This window comes from Eleutherodactylus coqui, chromosome 1, assembly GCF_035609145.1.
Source record: "Eleutherodactylus coqui strain aEleCoq1 chromosome 1, aEleCoq1.hap1, whole genome shotgun sequence".
NCBI classification, from domain to species: domain Eukaryota; kingdom Metazoa; phylum Chordata; class Amphibia; order Anura; family Eleutherodactylidae; genus Eleutherodactylus; species Eleutherodactylus coqui.
The window spans coordinates 469,727,823-469,748,438 of NC_089837.1; the positions used below are offsets into that span (position 1 = coordinate 469,727,823).

The window sequence follows — 20,616 nt, forward strand, 5'->3', positions numbered from 1 at the left end:
GCGCACATGCGCAGTAGAGATGACGCTGCGCTGTCGCTATGGCGATGACGCAGCTCCCGCTACCATTCTGCAATGATGATTGCAGAATGGGGCGGGACAGAGTTTCCATTGACTTCAATGGAAGCCGTCTATACGCAGCCCGCATAAAATCGCAACATGCTGCGAATTTTCTGCCGTGAGCAATCAATTTCCGCTTTTGGAAAGGGAAATTGCGTATTGTCATAGCATGCTATGGGCTGGATTTGCTGCAGAATCCGGAGGCGGAATCCCGCTGCGGATTTTGCAATGCGAATCCGCCCGTGTGCAGGCTGCCTAAAAGTGAACAAAAAAGCCGTATGTGCCCCAAAATGGTACAACTAACAACTACAGGACGTTACGAAAAATCAAGCCCTCACAGAGCTCCAACCACAAAAAAATAAAAAAGTCATGGGACTTTGAAAGCAACAATGTTAAAATAATACTTTAAATACTGTTGTTTTCTTTCTATTGTGCAAAAATGGAAAAACCTAACAAAATTATGATATTTTTGGTAATATCGTAATCGTACCGACCCGCAGAAAAAAATGTGCTGACGGAAAAGTAAAAAAAGTTATGGCTTTTGAAAAGTGGAGATAATAATCTGTAAAAAAAAAAATCGGTGTCCTCATGGCCAAAATTAAGGGGTTAAGTGGATTTAGTGCATCATTGCCGCATAATTCTGTACCTTGTTGAGGAATTTCAGTAAAGATTCTGCAATTTCACAACAAATACACTTCGTGTGAACTGAATCTCAATGTCAAAACCTTAAAATGTGTTATATTTCCCATAAACATGTTGTGGTCTATTGCCCTGGAGATTCTGTTATGCTAATTTAGCACTTGTTCTTATTATAGGCTACATCACTGTTGCCATGTGTCCCGTCTGCGGAGTACTCCATCATTACTGCTGTCTGCTGCCAGCTTCAAAGATGGCCTCACTAGAAGGAAGGGCTTCGCTCTTCTGGTCACGTGGTTAGCATGACGTCACCGCTGCGCCGGGCAGGGCAGTGAGTGCGGGCAGCACGTTGCCGCTGTGCTGTAGGCTGACAATTCAGCGCAATGTCCGAGACCGAGGTGCAGCCATGTACACCGGCCACAGAGCCGGGGAGGACCGTGGCGCTGCCTCAGAAGCGCTACTACCGGCAGAGAGCCCACTCCAACCCCATGGCTGATCACACCTTCCAGTAGTAAGTGCACGGCAGAAAGACGCCTATTACTTGCACTACACACTCCTTTAACCCCTGAATGACCAATGTTTCAGCCCTGATGGGCTAGATACTGTTTACCGATTTATATGCAAATATTGCTTTTATAGTCCTTACTTCTTTTTCCTGGCCAACAAAATGTATTAAAAACAAATTATTTTATCCTTGTTTTAGCTTTTAATACCCTTTTTTTTCCTTTGACACAATTTTTTTTTCAACTACTTTAGTTAAGGGTCTACCAAAAAATCTTTTTTTTTTTAATGTATAGGCCTTAGGGCCAGCTGTCCATGGGCATTGCGAGGAGCATTATGTCATCGCGATTTTCTGCGATGAACCTATCATTATGATGGGTCCATCGCGGCATGCTGCGATTTCTTTTTTATACGCGAAATTGGCAAAATGCGTTTTTTTTTCACGAAGAGTAAAAGATGGAAGCCTTTAAACGCAACGATTATCGCACAAAGCCCATAGATTGACCGAATTTTAAGCGATAGTCTTTGCGTGTAAATGGGGCTTTAGTCACTGGCAGATCTGCTGAGAATTAGCAGGGGTCTGCCTTGCTGGGGAGTACCTCCGATCATGTGATCACCGGATCCAATAGAGAGATTGGCCTTACTGCTTCTATTTACTAAATAGTGATCAACAAGCGCTGTGTGGGCTGGAAAGGAGAGGACAAAAGAGGTTATAAACTACTTCTGTCTTCTCCTCGGGGTACTTGGCTGTCTGACAGCCGCGCACCTGACCTGCTCTTGGTAGATGACAGGAGCTTTTCACATGTGCCGTATATTTACAGTGAAGCGGGTTTAAGGCCTCTCTGCCGCAGGCCTAATTAGCTGCGAGCGACCACGCAGCAGGTACGCAATGACACATACTTTCTGCATGCTGCCAATTCCCATACCCTATCTTGGCGTATATGCGCACGTAATACGTGCCAACATAGAACAGTCTATGATTATTTTTTTTGTGTGCGTATTTTTGCGAGGCGTGAGAGGCGCAATTAAAGTCTATGGGAGATTGGTGTCACATATTACATGCGCAAAAAGTGAATCCTAGCATGGTAGAGTTATAAGGGACCTCCAGGATCATCGGGTCCAACCCCCTGCTCAGTGCAGGATTTACTAAATTATTCCAGACAGATGTCTGTCCAGCCTCTGTTTGAACACTTCCATTGAAGGAGAACTCATCACCTCTCATGGTAACCTGTTCCACTCATTCATCACCCTCACTGTCAGAAAGTTGTGGGTTTTTTTTTTCTAATATCTGTGCGCATGTAATATGCAGTGAGCATACGCTCGTGTGAGAGAAGCCTAAAGCCCAGGACCCAGGCATACTTTTCAGGGCGGTTATCCCGTTTAGGTGGGAAACTAATAGATTTTTTTTAAATGGGAGTCCCTGTTTTTTGTTTTTTTTTAGTGTACGATTTCATCCGTTCTAGTGCATATAATGGGGGTCCTGAGTAGGAACCTCCACCCTCCTTTTTATCATCTCTCAAACTTATTCTTTTTTTTGCTATTTTTTTAGTCCCACTAGACCAGAGGAAATGGATTGGGCGCAATATTATCCAGAATATTTCAAGCCTTTATCATTGGATAGTTCTCATGACGACATTAAGGACTTAACGGAGGTGAAGAAGTCGGAGTATCAAGTGGAATTTGCAGACATTGGCTGTGGATATGGAGGCTTGCTGGGTACAGTTTGAAAATAGCTTTTTATATACCATTAGATGAATTGCTTAAAGGAAATATGTCATCAGAATATGGCTCATCTAAGTCACATTTTTGTGTTAAACATATTTTGTAAAAAATTTTAGGTGTTTTTATTTTTTAATTTTCGGTCACAATTTTTATATAATACATTTTTTTTTAATAATAATCCTGTATTTTTCACACTGACCGCAGAGTCTCATACTAGTCCGTCACTTCCAGTTCTGTAGAGAAGGCCTTGCAGCAGTTATATCACTAACATCACAGGCAGGATTACAGTGAGAGACCACACAGGATCCACCATTCACAATAGGTGATCAGCTGTGACATCATTGACATCCTTGGTGAAATTCCGCAGCAGAAATTGATATGCTGGCGAGCCATAATTCGTTTGTCATTCATATAATGGCAACATAAAAATCGGTGATCGGCCTGTTCATCTTTGAATGACTGCCTGTTTACTGTGAATGGAGGCAGGAGGGCTGGAATGGTCTCCGGCCGGCTCCGCCTCCTTTCGCTGAGCGATGATTGCTCTTGTTTGATAGCAGAGCAGTGGTCATCACTGGGATGGCTGTGGGGCATAGAGTTATCTGACAGTCATCCAGCGTAAAAGGGCACTAAAAGCCACAGCATCTCTGCTACCTGTGGACGTGCCCTTGGGGGGATAGGTCTTCGCTCACAGTTGGTGGTCCAGGTCCTCTTAGCAATGTCTTACAAGGATAATGTCAAGGTGTTGGGCACTCTGGCTGTATAGTGTTGAAGGAGTAAAGGGTCTTCTACAAGCTCTTGCTATGTAGTTACAAACAAACCGTTTCCCATCAGGTTGTTGCATGTTGTATCCAAAGTTCAGCGCAAATTATGATGAAAAATAGCTACAGTAACATTAGGGGATATTTAAATCTGGTAGACTGGCGGGTTTTTTGTATTGCAGTTTTACATGTGGTCAGTGGGGTGAAGTTTCTCATAGCATCTGGAAACTAACTTTTTAAGAAAAAGGAGGCTGGAGCCGCAAACCTTTTATTTTATTTTTTCTTTCTTGTAAGGCCACATGTGAGAAACTATAGTAAATAGTAAACCTCATTCACTTGAAGCAGCACAAATCTGCATGGATTTTAGGGCATATTTAATGTTTTGGCCTTGTGAAAACTTAAAAAAATAAAAAAAATGTAACTTTCTTTGCCTGTCATTCTGCATCCAATACCCCATAATGACAAAGTGACAACAAAATGTTAGAAATCTTGTTAGTGTTTTTTTGTTTTTTTTTTTTAAATTACAATTTGGCATTGACATAAGTATTCAGACCCTGTACTCAGCACTTAGTTAAAGCACCTTTGGAAGCAATTACAGCCTCCAATCTTCTTGGGTATGATGCCACAAGGTTTGCACACCTGGATTTTCTGCCATTCTTCTCTGCAGATCCTCTCAAGCTCTGTAAGGTTGGTTGAGGGCCGTCTGTGGACAGACATTTTCAGGTCTCTCCAGAGTAGTTTGATTGGGTTCATGTCAGGGCTCTGGTTGGGCCACTCCAGGACATTCACAGAGTTGTCCGTAAGCTACACCTGTGTTGTCTTGGCTGTGTGCTTCAGGTCATTGTTGGAAAGTGAACCTTCTGCCCAGCCCGAGGTCCCTTGCACTCTGGATCAGGTATCATTAGGAATATCTCTGTACTTTGCTCTATTCAGATTTTCATCAGCCCTGACCAGTCTTCCTGTTCCAGCTGCTGAAGAACATCCCGACAGCATGATGCTGCCATCACCATGCTTCACTGTAGAGATGGTATTGGACAGGTGATGAGCAGTCCCTGGTACCCTCCAGACATAACACATAGAATTGAGACCAAAAAGTTCAATATTGTCAGACCAGAGAATCTTGTTTCTCTCAGTTTGAGAGTCCTTTAGTTGCTCTTTGGCAAATTCCAGGTGGCTTTCATGTGTCTTTCACCGAGGAGAGGCTTCTTTCTGACCGCTCTGCCATAAAGCCCAGATTGGTGGAGGCTGCAGTGATGGCTGATCTTCTGCACACAGGAATGTTGGAGCTCAGCCCGAGTCACCATTTAGTTCTTGGTCACCTCTTTTACCCAGGCGCTTCTCCTCTGATTACCAAGTTTGATGCCTGGCCAGCTCTAGGAAGAGTCCTGGTTGTTCCAAACATGTTCCATTTAAGAATTATGGAGGCCACTGTGCTCTTGGAAACTTTCAGTGCAGCAGAAATTATCTTTTTTGTAGCCTTCTCCTCATCTGTGCCTCCATACCATCCTGTCTCTGAGCTCTACAGGCAGTTCTTCCCGCTGTGAGACCTTATATAGATGAGGGGGGGTCTTTTAAAATTGTCCAATAAACTGCATTAACCAAATGGGGGCTCCAGTCGAGGTGTAGAAACATCTCAAAGATGATCAAGAGAAATGGACGACCCTCAGAGCTCAATTTCAAGTGTCATACCAAAGAGCCTGAATACTGATGTCATTGCAAAATGTGAGTTTTTCACTTATCAAAAATTTTACAAAGATTTCTAACAATCTGCTTTTACCTTGTCATCATAGGGGGTTGAGTGCAGAATGATGGGGGGAAATTTTTATTTTTTTTATAATTAGCAGAAGGTCACGACGTAGCAAAATGTAAAATAAAAGTGAAAGGGTCTGAAGACTTTCCAGACCCACGGTAGTTGAATATTTTGTCATACTAGCCTGACTTGGCAGTTTTATAACTGTAAGTGGTATACCTTCTATCTGATGTAAGGCCTTGTTCACACAGTGGATTTTGCCTTAGAGACAATCCACTATGGAACCCAAGGTAGAAGCCTCAGATGGACCCCTGGATCTCCGCTGTGAATCTGCATTTTAAAATTTTGGTTTCCACATGTAGGTTTTAGGTTTGGCCTGATGTGGAAAGCAGGAAGGCTTTGGCATGGAATCCGTGCACCCATTTCTCCATGTGAACAAGGCCTCAGCCTATTTGTTATGTATTATATGTACATCAATAAACGTTGGGTTTGTATCTCTATACTTGGTTTGCAGTTGAGTTGTCCCCATTATTTCCAAATACACTCATGCTTGGACTGGAGATACGTGTCAAAGTATCAGACTATGTACAAGACAGGATCAAGTCTTTAAGAGCATGCCATGCTGGCCAGTACCAGAATATCGCCTGCATTAGGAGTAACGCTATGAAATACCTGCCCAACTTCTTCCGGAAAGCACAGGTAGCTGCTATGTCACAGCCTCTTTATGTGATGGAAACCTCTTTGGTTTGATGCAACTAATCTCCCTAAAATACCAAGTACGTGAATTGCATTACTTATGTTTTACTGATCTTGTGTTACATGGTGTCATAGTCCAGAGCTGCAATCACTACTCAGACGTGAGATCTCCTGGCATATCTTGCTGACTCAATGTCTGCAGTCTGAGAAGTAGAGTCGTTACACAATGCAATATTTTGTAATCTGATGTAGAATAAATTTTCCCACCACAGTTTAGATCAATTAAGCTGTTAGGGATGTGTCTGAAGACAAGGTTGTGGGGTGTTTCCAATGCAGCCAACAGAATTGTGAATTAACTTGTATTACCTATACATGGGAAGTGTGATATCAGATCAGTGGGGACCGCACTACTGAGACACTCCCCAATCCTGAGAATGGGAGTCCCGTGTCCCCTCTTCTGTTGCTACAGGGATGCCGCTTACATGTGCTGTGACGTCACATTGAATGGAACACTGGCCATGCGTGCTCTGTTCATTCCAGTGGGTCTGACAGAAATGGTTTAGTGTTTGTACTCTATCTCTGAGAGCCCCATTGAAAATGAATAGGGCAGATCCGCGCATGCATGACCATTGCTCCATTCAATCGCCTCCTCACTTGGCAGGAAGAATGCAATGAGGGAAGACTGGGAAATGGGACTTCTGTACTTGGGATCAGTGGGGGCTTACAGGTGAAAGAAAGTAGTAAGAAAAGTTAGTTTTGGTGCAACCCCTTTTTAAAGGGTTTTCTTTCATTTTGGCGCATCATGGCTGAGATTGGAATACTCCTGGATGCTACGGCTAAGAATACAAAAACTGCCTAGTGGGTTGGGTTACACTATTTCCATAATTCCCATCAAAGTGAATGGAAGTTAAAGAAACGGCGTAGCACGGAGAGTTGCACTGTTTCCGTAACTAGGGAGCTGTGGGAACAACTGTTTATTTTTGTAGTTCCCATTCGCTTCCATGGGAATTAAAGAAACAGCGTAAGATGGACAGCATGGCTGTTTCTGCAACTCCCGAGCATCTCTGGCCACTGCATACAGCTGGGTCGTGTGTTCTGGGACTCTGATCTCGAGATAAATGGAGGTCGCCGAGTTAGGACCCTGGATCTATCAAACGTTTATAGCATATCCTGTGGATATGCCGTAAAAGTCCCATAAACTTCAAGTAGGAATACCCCTTGATTTTTAGACCTCTTTGACATTTCAAATGTTTATACATCTTTTTTTTTTCTTTCTTCCAGCTTAGTAAAATGTTCTTCCTGTTTCCGGACCCTCACTTTAAGAAGACGAAACATAAATGGAGGATCATCAGCTCCACTCTTCTGGCAGAATATGCTTATGTGCTACGGGTTGGGGTACGTCATACACATAGGACAAGGGGACTTAAGATTTTGTCACTTGTGTTCTACTTAACATCTGTCTGATTTTCCTGTGTTACTCTGTCATTCTGATAACTGAGATCCCCCTCATCCTAAATCAGTTCTGCGGGGAGTTTCCTCCACAATTGTATGCTGACTGAGGCATGAGGTTGCAGTTTTTGCGTATGGTAAATGTCGCCCGCCCAATTGCTTTCTATTTATGCAAGTACTTCTCTTTCCCTTAAAAGCCTTCATTTCAATGAATCTGAGATGAATACAATAGACTTAAAAGGTGGTTTTGGGGATATGATTGTACAACATTTGGGGATTTCCTGCACCCGATATGACTCTGATGTGGTTATGTGGTTACGTTAGTGCTTGCTACAGACATTGCTGCATCCCGTAACCAGACGTCATAGCACTTGCTCAGGTGAAATAAGGGATGTGCTTTACGTGACGCTGTGAATCTGTCACGAGTCCTAAAGTTGTCCTGCTTTGGGGTGTGTTGCAGGGGCTGGTATACACCATTACAGATGTGGAAGAAGTTCACTACTGGATGGTGACGCACTTCACAGAACATCCTCTTTTTGAGAGGGTTACAAAAGAACAACTGGTAAGACGTCCTGTGATTTCAGCTCTATGATGCACTTCTATCGATAAAACCTACAAGTCTTTTTCCTGCTACTTTTATCTTGTAAAACTCGTTGTTAGCTTCTCTTAGCAGAGTGGTAATAATCCTTTAAATCCCTTCAGTAGAGCTCACTGTAGTAATAGAATAAAGCTGCACTTGCCCCACTGCAACTGTAGGGATCAAACGCTGCAGCTCTGATGTGGTCCATTGTGACAACTGATAATACGGGAAGTCAGGTGACGGCTGCAACCAATCAGAGACTGCAGTGTCGCCACTCGTTCTCCTGGCATCAGAACTCGCCATGATGTCAGGAGTTCAGGAACTTGGGTCACCTGACTTCTGATGACATCAGCTCTCATAGCAAATGCCAGAACCACAATGGGGCTGCAGTGCTGGATCCCAACGGACAGGTAAGTACTACAGTTTACTTTACTACGGTCAGCCCTATTGAAGGGATGTTGTCTGGCCCTTTTAAAGCCACAATCTAAATGGGTCAACGGTAGTGCAACACTAAGCATTATTACTACTGCAAAACAGGTGAATCGCTAGTGGATTCTGTTCTGTACAATGCGGGTGCTTTCTGTTTCTTACAGCCCACACCCGCCTGTAACAGCTCCGTTAAGCCACACCGTTCATCAAAGCTGTTAACCCTTTAAATGCCACCAGCAATTCTGACAGCAGCAATTAAATGCCCCGACCTATGGTTGGGGGTCCCATACGGCCCCCTGCGATGAGATCGTGGGTTGCAGTGTGGTTTTCATTGCAACCAGGGGGCCTTCTGAAAGGCCCCAGAGCTGGCATTGCAGAGTACCTATCAAGCCATGCCTGTGGCATGGCTTGATATAATGCTATGGCATTACATCATACTGTAGAAGCGATCAAAGCATCGCTAGTTGTTGTCCCCTCTGGGAGCTAAAAAAGTTAAGTAAAAATAAGTTTACTATTGTCATATTTATAATAAAAGAATCAGAAATAAGACATTTAAAAAAAAATACATATGTGGTATCGTAGCGTCTGTAAAAGTCTAATCTATCAAAGTAACGCATTATTTACACCGCACGATGAACGTCAGAAAAAAAACACCCGAATTGCACTTTTTTTGGTCACCCCGTCTCCAAGAAAAAAACATAATAAAAAACGATCAAAACTGTCCTACAGATTTCAAATATACGAACAGAAATTACAGGACATCCCGCAAAAAATGAGCTCCTCCACAACTATGTCAATGGAAAAATTAAAAAGCTATGGCTGTCAGAAGGCTGCAGAAAATAATTTAACAAGAATTGAATATCTTTAGAAAAAAAAAATAAAGTAGTACAGCAAAAAAAAAACTATTTTTTGTGTTGGTATCGTAGCAATGGTACTGACCCGTAGAATATAGTTATCATGTTATGTTTTTGTTAGTGTGGACACCATAGAAATGACACACTCAAAAATGACAAGTTCTTTTTTTTTTTTTTTCCATTTCACTCCACTAAAAATTTTTTATGTTTTTTCAGTATATTACATGGTAGATTAGACTGTACCATTGAAAAATACAACTTGTCCTGCGAAAAACAAGCCCTCAGAGATCTACGTCGAATTAAAAGGATTTCTCTTCTTATGTCATGTTTGCAGGCTGATGACATCATCATCGAGAAACTGGGCACATCTACGGAAGAAGGAAAGAAGGTTCAGCGAAACAAAGGCCAAAACTTCCTGGCTGTATTTTGCCGTGTGGAGAACAGCACTTTCAGAAGTCCCGATTCCTAGCCGTGGTGTGAGAACACTTCATTCTTCCGAAGAAAACCGAGAATGATCAGGAGTTGCGCTGCATATGTGCTGCCGACAAAACTACCAAGGATTTTTTTGTGAAGACGGAGCGTGATGCGTTTGCCCCATAACTGTATATTTTTACGTTGGTGATACCAGGAGCCCCGCTACATGCTGCTATCCCACAATGACTCGCAGCTTGGACGGGACGCTAGTCTAAGGATTTTGCAGTGACTGGTTTGCTGTTTTGGGCAAAGGGAAATGTAACATTCTATAGATTTTGCTAGCTGCCCATCATGGCATTTTCCCCAGAGAACTTGCACACAGATTTTTATTTTAATCCATGGATTTACTATTGTTTTTTGCTGGTACTGCAGTTAAAGTTTGTAAAAATGCAATGAACTTTTTTTTTTTCTTTTTCCTTTCTTCTTAAAGTTGTATTTGGATGTTAGATATCTTATTAGCCATTAACACCATTCCTTATTAATGAGCAGTCACATCCGGTGCTACAATTGGTGATATAATTATGCAGAATGGCATAGCGGTTGTATGCCGCTACTTTTACCACCTGAAGAATAGACTTTGTATGGCAGGTATAACTACTGCTGTTGACTAACTATAAATCAATGTAGTAAATACTGTTTTCTTATTCTTTTAATAAACCAATTGTAAAATGTTAACTTTGTTATCAGTAAGTCTAATTGTGTGATGTAGGAATGTGTCATAGAATGTGTCATAAAGTATCAAGTACTTGAAAGAAGTTGTCAGTTAGCTGCAAAACTCTTCATGCGGTTACATCTCAGGCTTAGAGTTGTGTGATTAGATGAACAGCCTTGCCACTTGAGGCCCTAAAAAGCTTATAAAAAAGCTCTCGGAGGCTACTTGTGTGTAGTGGACCTCTTCTTTTTATTTCTCCGCCCACTTGTGTAGAGCTTGTTGACCACTAGACATGCCTCCCAAAGTGTTTCAGAGGAGACACATTATGAGGAATGCAAGAAGCTGGATAGTTGTATCGACTAATTGCCAACCACCTAGGCTGTTCTGACCAGACTGTTAGGAAGTTTCTGGACCGTTGGATGCATGAGCGCATGCACACAGGCGATCGGGCTCGAGACGCCCTCCACAGACCACCAGTAAGAGAGGATTGTCTGACAAGCAGGAGTAGCTCCACCTCTTTTTAGTTGTCCACCATCCAGAGATAGGTGGCACCTGTGTGCTTGTTGGAACGATTACCAGGCGCTTGGCTAAAGGTCTCATGGCGCCCACTGTGTATACTGCCTTTGACACTCGCAAACCATTGCCTCCATTTGCATTGGTGTCGTGGATAACGAAACTAGACTGCTACGGAGTGGAGCCGGGTTCTCTTCAGCGACGAATCCAGGTTTAGTTTGGGCCCTGACAATGGCTGTGTTCATATCTGGAGACCTACAGGTGAGACCCTCAATCCAAGAGGCATTTTCCAGTAGAATAATACTTGGCCACACGCAGCACAGGTGTCACAGGAATGCTTCCACAACATTGTCACACTTCTGTGGCTGCCTGGTCGCCAGATTTATCACCAACAGAACATGTATGAGACCATCTGGGACACTAAGTTCGACAGCCTAGGAATTTACACGATCTACAGGCTCGCCTACAGAAAATGTGGACCAATATACTGCAGGATACCATACAGAACCTGTATGCCTCCATGTCCATCTTACATTCAGGCTATAGGTGGTCCAACAGGGTACTAGAGCCTCATGCCCATCTATATCACATCTTGTATCCAAGCTAGAGGCGGTATCACAGGGTACTAGAGCCTCCATGCCCACCCATATCCTCTTGAATTCAAGCTACAGCCGGTATAACTGTACTAGAACCTCCATGCCGCCTATATCACATCTTGTATCCAAGCTAGAGGTTGTAAAACAAGGTACTAGAGCCTCCATACCCATCTGTATCACATCTTGTTCCAAGCTAGAGGTGGTACAACATGGTACTAGAACCTCCGTGTCTGCCTGTATCGCATCTTGTATCCAAGCTACAGGTAGTACAGTAGGGTACTAGAGCCTCCATGCTGCCCATATCACATCTTGTATCCAAGCTAGAGGCAGTACAACAGGGTACTAGAGCCTCCATGCCCGTCTGTATCACATCTTGTATCCAAGCTAGAGGTGGTACAACAGGGTACTTGAGCCTCCATGCCTACCTGCCTGTATCGTATCTTGCATTCAAGCTGGAGGCGGTACAACGGTACTAGAGCCTCCATGGCCGCCCGTATCACATGTGGCATCCAAGCTAGAGGCGGTACAACAGGGTACTAGAGCCTCCATGGGCGTCCGTATCACGTGGCATCCAAGCTAGAGGTGGTACGACAGGGTACTTGAGCCTCCATGCCTACCTGCCTGTATTGCATCTTGAATTCAAGCTGGAGGCGGTACAACAGGGTACTAGAGCCCCCATGGCCGCCCGTATCACATGTGGCATCCAAGCTAGAGGCAGTACAACAGGGTACTAGAGCCTCCATGGGCGCCCGTATCACATCTTGTATCCAAGCTAGAGGCGGTACAACAGGGTACTAGAGCCTCCATGGGCGCCCGTATCACGTGGCATCCAAGCTAGAGGCGGTACAACAGGGTACTAGAGCCTCCATGAAGTGTTCATTTTCCTCCAACAAATTCTCCTTTTGCTCTGATATTGTAATCACTTATATCAATGTTAGAATCGCACACATTTTGCTTTATTTGATTGAAACAACTCCTTCTAGGTGCTCTATTTTATTTGTGTGTGTGTGTACATATATAGTGGTTGTAAAGGGTTAGAGAAGTTCACTTAAATTTCACTTAAAATCAGATTAATACTACAGCCTGATGGAGGATGACCTTGTCTCTCTGCAGTCAGGATGCTTTTCTTTTTCCATGCTGTCAGCAAACTGCAAGGACAGTGTTTTCTCTGTAAAAGACTGACAGGGATGGAAAATATGTGAAGGAAACCAAAGAGGTCCGCATCTCGCATATTCATCTCTATCATACATTTCCGTCCCCATGCAGTTTTCTGAATGGGTGGAATCTGTGCTGGATTTAATAGCACAATGTGAAAAATCTTTACATTGAAAAGTATTTAGCTTCACTACAAATAAGGGAGATGGAACAATACCACTGCAGCGCCACCTATTGGAAGGTAGCATTCCTGCAAATCAATGTTGGACTCTTTATACAAGCCTTGTAACAATGACAGACAGTGTATAATGTAAATAATAGCTTTGTGAACAACTCTTGTGTCGGAGTATCATATTAGCTGTTCTCTGTTATTTAGGACTTCAGAAGAGAAGGATTTAGGGATTCTGATTTCTGACAGTCTTAAAAAAAAAAGTCCACAGTGCAGCTGGCAGCAAAGAAGGCAAGTAGGATGCTCGGCTGATCAGTCTGAGGTATAACCACTAGAAAGAGGGAGATTGTGATCCTGCAGCATAGAGCTCTGGGGAGACCACATCTGGAATATTGTGTTCAGTTTTAGAGACCTCACCTACAGAAAGACATGGATAAAACGAGTCCAAACACAGGCTTAAAAGATGGGGGAAGATCCTAAGGAAAGACTTTATTTGTATAACGTGGAGGGGAAAACGTGACGCAAACTTTAAGGCCGCTTTTGCACGGCTCAGAAAATCGCGCTAAGATTTGTGCGATATACGAATATGAACCCCTTTCTTTTGAATGCAGTCATATACTGTACTTGTCGTATTTTGGGGCGTTTCCTTGAAACGAATCGCCCATTGTTTTTAATGGGGTTGGCAATAGCATCGCGTGGCATGTGTTTTGAGGTTTCCCATTGAAAGCAATGAAAAGCACTTGCCAATCCTCTGGCGCGTTTTTCAGCCACTCCGGAGGATTGCTTCTTTCCTGAAGTGATGCAAGGTGTTTTTACCACAAACGCTTCGCATCTGTCTGGAAACCGCACATTCCCGAGCACGAAATCTCTTGTATGCAAGGTAAAGCTGGCCCAACAGGGTACTAGAGCCTCCATGCCTGCCTGTATCATATCTTGTATCCAAACTACAGACGGCCCAACAGGGTACTAAAGTCTCCATGCCCGCCCATATTACATCTTGTATCCAAGCTAGAGGCAGCCCAACAGGGTACTAGAACCTCCATGCCCGCCCATATCACATCTTGGATCCAAGCCAGAGGTGGTCCAACAAGGTACTAGAACCTCCATGCCTGCCTGTATCGCATCTTGTATCCAAGCTAGAGGCGCTACAACAGGGTACTAGAGCCTCAATGCCCGCCCATATCGCATCTTGTATCCAAGCTAGAGGCAGTACAACAGTACTACAGCCTCAATGCCCGCCTATATTGCATCTTGTATCCAAGCTAGAGGCGGTACAACAGTACTAGAGCCTCAATGCCCGCCCGTATCACTTCTTGTAGCTAAGCTAGAGGCTGTACAACAGGGTACTAGAGCCTCCATGCCTGCCCATATCACATCTTGAATCCAAGCTAGAGGCGGTACAACAGTACTAGAGCCTCAATGCCCGCCCGTATCACTTCTTGTAGCTAAGCTAGAGGCTGTACAACAGGGTATTATAGCCTCCATGCCTGCCCATATCACATCTTGAATCCAAGCTAGAGGCGGTACAACAGTACTAGAGCCTCCATGCCCGCCTGTATCACATCTTGTATCCAAGCCAGAGGCGGTACATCTGATATTCTAAGTTATAATCACATGCAGAAAGTTTCATTTCATTCCAACAACAACTAGGTACTTTTTTTTTTGCAATGATTGTAATATAAGGGTGGACTAAATCAACCATGGGGGTGGTGTTTTTTTTTCCCGTCTCCTGCTGTCAATCTTCTGTGTTTTAAGGGTTGAATTCTGCCGCACATGAAGGAGATTTCAGAAATAATCTTCACATGCCTGCTACTGTAAATGCTGTGGAATTTCCATTGTGATTTCCACTGTCTAAAGATGGCCTTAAGGTGGCAATGTACGTTAGAAGAAAGATAGACGAACCTATTTCAGCAGATGTTTTTCTTATATGTATTGGGATGTCTTGACTATCCATGGACGGCAGATATGGGGGGGAGGTGACTTACTGCTCCCAATGGAAATGCTTGCTCAGCTGTATATGGGGGGATCTGGATGAATAGCTGTCTGAGAGTTATCAGAGGTATTTGGCTACCTTAACTCTTAAATTACCTATTTGGGTTTGTACCCATTTGTTTTCCTATTCTGAACATTATTGTGAAAACTGATGAACTTAGAAATGCAAGATACTGAGCAATATCCTGTTTATACCCGTCAAGGTTGAATATATTGAATTGAAAACCTAGGTTATTTTGCATTCAGTACAGCAGGGGGTGTAGTTGAGGCGGACTATGCCCACAGGTCATGTGAGGTTATCGTCCTGGTGAGTGGTTTGTCTTTCAATGTATATGTGTTATTAAATACAAAGTTATTATTTCGCACCCTTCACTGTACCTTTTAGCTTTTCATTTTGGGGGGGACTGGTCATTCGGTTTACCGATAGAGGGAAAAAAAGAACAAGTCTCACTCACTCTGACTCCTGTGTAGTGGCTGGCGCATGTACCCTGTTTCCCTGAAAATAAGACATAGCATGATTTTCCAGAATTTTTGAGGATGCAAAATGATTTTTCAGGCTTTTTGAGGATGCTTGAAATATAAGCCCTACTCCAAAATTAAGCCCTGCTAACAGTTAATTTAAAAAGTCAATTTAAATAGTGTCCAGGCTATACATGTAAAAAAAAGTTAAACCTTTTTGAACAAAAATTAATATAAGACACTGTTTTATTTTTGGGGAAACAAGCGCTGGACAATACATGGGTTGGAGCAGCAGCTTCCGCTCCAACCCCAGTATGTACCGTCTCAATGGGCGCCCGGTCAGGTGATCGTCCGGGACTATAGCGGCAGACCACGGCCAGTCAACTTGATGTCATCAATAGTATTTTCGTGGAAAACTCATTTAACGATCCATACAACACTGGTCTACAACAGTCATATGCGTGAGACCTTGGTTTTTGTATTTGTTTTCGCTTTATATAATTGTAACCACTGGTTTAACAAAATGTTTCAATGTTCGATGCTTTTTCATTTTATTGTTCCAATGTATCTAAAATACAAAATTTAAGCAAGTTTGCCAAACCTGCAGCTCCTATTTAGGCCTACGCATCTGATACCAGACCACAAACAATCCCTGTATAGCCTGTACTTATCGCTGTCATCTGTCCAATATTATAACTTATCGAATGTGCTAATAACCCTAAGATCTGTGTCACAAGGATGTATTTGCACGTGAAAATTTTGCACATACAATATGCAGAAAATAGAACCCATTGATTTCAGTGGGCTCGTTCGCAGTGTGTATTTTGGGTGCACATTTAGGTCGCGCAAAAAAGAAAACTGCAGCATGCCCTATTTTCCTGGAAAGGAGAGCTACTTGCACTCAATAAACTAATTGGCTATTTCAATGCCTGAGAGCATCGGTTTGTGTTGTTTTGCACACCCAATTGTGTGTGACTTGTGTACTCAAGAAGTACAGTAAAAACTGCTGCTGCGCTTGCAAATACGCAATGTGTGACGCACAAATACGCTTGTGTGACCAAGCCCTAGGAAATAGAGAGGAGGGAGCATTACTGTGGCAGAATGAATCTGCACAGTTTGTAGTCTGTTACCATGGAAATTAATAGGTTTGTATTGGAGCATCGGACGCACGGTTGTAGGTAATTTTTAATCAGGACTTATTGCAATATTGGTTCATTATTAATTTTTAGGTGAATTTTAACAAAAAGAATGGTTGTGAAGGTTGCAAAACGAAAACCAATGTTTTCAGCACAAGTGAGACAATTCTTAAGGCCCATTTAGACACAATGATTATCGCTCAAAAGCTGTCTTTTGAGCGATAATCGCTGCGTCTAAATGTGCGGCCATTGTGCACTGTTCGTTAATCGCTCATTTCTAGAAATGAGCTATGAGCCGCACGCTGATATCATTCTTTCAGCTGGTATCCAGCTGACAGTTCTCACCGGGATACCAGCTGAAAGCACTGAGAACAATGCAGCTGTTTGCATATACAAAACAGCTGCATTGTTCTCAGAGCTATCACGGCGGTATCCCGCTCCGCTTTCATAACTCTTAAGTAGCTAATTAGCTACTTAGAGTTACGCAAAGATGATCGTTCAAATCTGTCACTCAAACTATCATTTGAGCGGATTTTGAGCGATTATCGCTCTGTGTAAATGGGCCTTTATATGTGACGGTTGACTGTTCCTCCACACAAAAATGGATCAAAGAAGAGGAGCGTTTGCCAACATCCACTTCAATGCCAGGTTTTGGTTATGCCTCTAACATCATAACCCCCACATCAACTCTCTCAGGTGTCCTTTTCTAAGTGCACTTGAAATCTAAATCTGCTTAATTCAAGACAATTTTACAGCATGAGAATTGCATTGTGATATAGTTTAATGAAAGGGGTATTCCAACATCAGTGTCCACCTTTCCATTCATTCTCTGTCTGGATGCTTTACCAAGTGGGACAAGGGTTGGGGTACCTCGATTCTGGACTTGCAGGACTCACCACTGAGACCAGCACCTATCATTTATGTCTAATAGCCCTTTAAAGGGGTTGCCCAGCTACTATTTCATTTTTTTACATTTAAGCCACATGGACTGAAACCTGGGTTAGAACAGCGAGGCTGGATTGCCAGGGCTGAGGACAAGTAAATGCCCTTTATTTTATTGGTTTTACCTGTTTAGCTCGAATTTTAAATAGTTAAATCGTAACCAGACAACTAGAGATGAGCGAACGTACTCGTCCGAGCTTGATACTCGTTCGAGTATTAGCGTGTTCGAGATGCTCGTTATTCGAAACAAGCACCACGCGATGTTCGAGTCACTTTCACTTTCATCTCTGAGACGTTAGCGCGCTTTTCTGGCCAGTAGAAAGACAGGGAAGGCATTACAACTTCCCCCTGCGATGTTCAAGCCCTATACCACCCCCCTGCAGTGAGTGGCTGGCGAGATCAGGTGTCACCCGAGTATATAAATCGGCCCCTCCCGCGGCTCGCCACAGATGCATTCTGACATAGTTCAGGAAAAGTGCTGCTGGTGCCGGAGCTGCTATAGGGAGAGCGTTAGGAGATATTTTAGGCTTCAAGAACCCCAACGGTCCTTCTTAGGGCCACATCTAACCGTGTGCAGTAGTGTGGAGGCTGCTTTTTGCAGTGTTGCACTTTTTTTTTGTATATCGGCCGTGCAGAGCATTGCGTCCTGCAGTAATTTTACATTGTCCAGGGCCAGTAGTGGTGAGGCAGGGACAGAAGACATATTTAGTGTATATAGGCAGTGGGCCTTTCCAAAAACATTTGGGGAAAAAAATCTATTTGGGCTGCCTGTGACCGTCCTCAGTGTACGGGGTCTCTGCTGGGGGTAGTTGTCCTAATTCATACGCAGCCAGCTAAGTCTTACAGCAGGCTTGCGCAAAATTCTTTCCTGCCTCTGCTGTGCGTTCCGTAAGCGAAGTCAGCCTCCAACCACGGGCCATTAAGCGGCACATTTAATTACAGCGTTCTGTTTCTGCACTACTGGTAATACAGCATGCTGAGGGGTAGGGGTAGGCCTAGAGGACGTGGACGCGGGCGAGGACGCGGAGGCCCAAGTCAGGGTGTGGGCACAGGCCGAGCCAGTGCGGTGGCCAGGGGTAGAGGCAGGGCCAGACCGAATAATCCACCAACTTTTTCCCAAAGCGCCCCCTCGCGCCATGCCACCCTGCAGAGGCCAAGGTGCTCTAAGGTGTGGCAGTTTTTCACAGAGACGCCTGACGACCGACGAACAGTGGTGTGCAACCTTTGTCGCGCCAAGATTAGCTGGGGAGCCACCAGCATGCGCAGGCATATGATGGCCAAGCACCCCACAAGGTGGGACGAAGGCCGTTCACCGCCTCCGGTTTGCACCACTGCCTCTCCCCCTGTGCCCCAACCTGCCACTGAGATCCAACCCCCCTTTGAGGACACAGGCACAAGTTCCTACCGGCCTGCACCCACACCCTCACCTCCGCTGTCCTCGGCCCCATCCAGCAATGTCTCTCAGCGCAGCGTCCAGATGTCGCTAGCGCAACTGTTTGAGCGCAAGTGCAAGTACGCCGCCACGCACCCGCACGCTCAAGCGTTAAATGTGCACATAGCCAAATTGATCAGCCTGGAGATTCTGCCGTATAGGCTTGTGGAAACAGAGGCTTTCAAAAGCATGATGGCGGTGGCGGCCCCACGCTACTCGGTTTCCAGTCGCCACTACTTTTCCCGATGTGCCGTCCCAGCCCTGCACGACCACGTCTCCCGCAACATTGTACGCGCCCTCACCAACGCGGTTACTGCCAAGGTCCACTTAACAACGGACACGTGGACAAGCACAGGCGGGCAGGGCCACTATATCTCCCTGACGGCACATTGGGTGAATTTAGTGGAGGCTGGGACAGAGTCCGAGCCTGGGACCGCTCACGTCCTACCCACCCCCAGAATTGCGGGCCCCAGCTTGGTGCTGGTATCTGCGGCGGTGTATGCTTCCTCCACTAAACCACCCTCCTCCTCCTCCTCCAACGCAACCTCTGTCTCGCAATCAAGATGTGTCAGCAGCAGCAGCACGTCGCCAGCAGTCGGTGTCGCGCGGTGTGGCAGCACAGCGGTGGGCAAGCGTCAGCAGGCCGTGCTGAAACTTCTCAGCTTAGGAGAGAAGAGGCACACGGCCCACGAACTGCTGCAGGGTCTGACAGCAGACCGACCGCTGGCTTTCGCCGCTGAGCCTCCAACCGGGCATGGTCGTGTGTGACAACAGCCGTAACCTGGTGGCACTCCCGGCAGCTCGGCAGCCTCACGCACGTGCCATGCCTGGCCCATGTCTTTAATTTGGTGGTTCAGCGCTTTCTGAAAAGCTACCCACACTTGTCATACCTGCTCGGAAAGGTGCGCCGGGTCATCGCACATTTCCGCAAGTCCAAGACGGACGCTGCCACCCTGCAGACCCTGCAACATCGGTTTAATCTGCCAGTGCACCGACTGCTGTGTGACGTGCCCACACGGTGGAACTCTACGCTCCACATGTTGGCCAGACTCTATGAGCAGCGTAGAGCTATAGTGAAATACCAACTCCAACATGGGCGGCGTAGTGGGAGTCAGCCTCCTCAATTCTTTACAGAAGAGTGGGCCTGGTTGGCAGCCATCTTCCAGGTCCTTGGAAACTTTGAGGAGTCTACCCAGATGGTGAGCGGGGATGCTGCAATCATTAGCGTCACCATTCCTCTGCTATGCCTCTTGAGAAGTTCCCTGCAAAGCATAAAGGCAGACGCTTTGCGCTTGGAAACGGAGGCCTGGGAAGACAGTATGTCGCTGGATAGTCAGAGCACCCTCATGTCTATATCTCAGCGCGTTGAGGAGGAGGGGGAGGAGCATGAGGAGGAGGGGGAAGAGACAGCTTGGCCCACTGCTGAGGGTACCCATGCTGCTTGCCTGTCATCCTTTCAGTGTGTATGGCCGGAGGAGGAGGATCCTGAAAGTGATCTTCCTAGTGAGGACAGCCATGTGTTGCGTACAGGTACCCTGGCACACATGGCTGACTTCATGCTAGGATGCCTTTCTCGAGACCCTCGCGTTACACGCATTCTGGCCACTACGGATTACTGGGTGTACACACTGCTCGACCCACGGTATAAGGAGAACCTTTCCACT

The 20,616-nt window shown here is 44.9% G+C and overlaps 1 protein-coding gene across 1 annotated transcript; it reads left to right on the forward strand.

Moving 5' to 3' along the window:
- Window positions 1-1,005: 1,005 nt before the first annotated feature.
- METTL1 (methyltransferase 1, tRNA methylguanosine) lies at window positions 1,006-10,581 on the forward strand. The gene is made up of 6 exons (XM_066584392.1): window positions 1,006-1,204; window positions 2,744-2,910; window positions 5,939-6,123; window positions 7,402-7,515; window positions 8,030-8,131; window positions 9,767-10,581. Exons 1-6 carry the CDS (start codon window positions 1,077-1,079, stop codon window positions 9,899-9,901), a joined length of 831 nt encoding a protein of 276 aa, XP_066440489.1. The 5' UTR covers window positions 1,006-1,076; the 3' UTR covers window positions 9,902-10,581.
- Window positions 10,582-20,616: the final 10,035 nt, after the last annotated feature.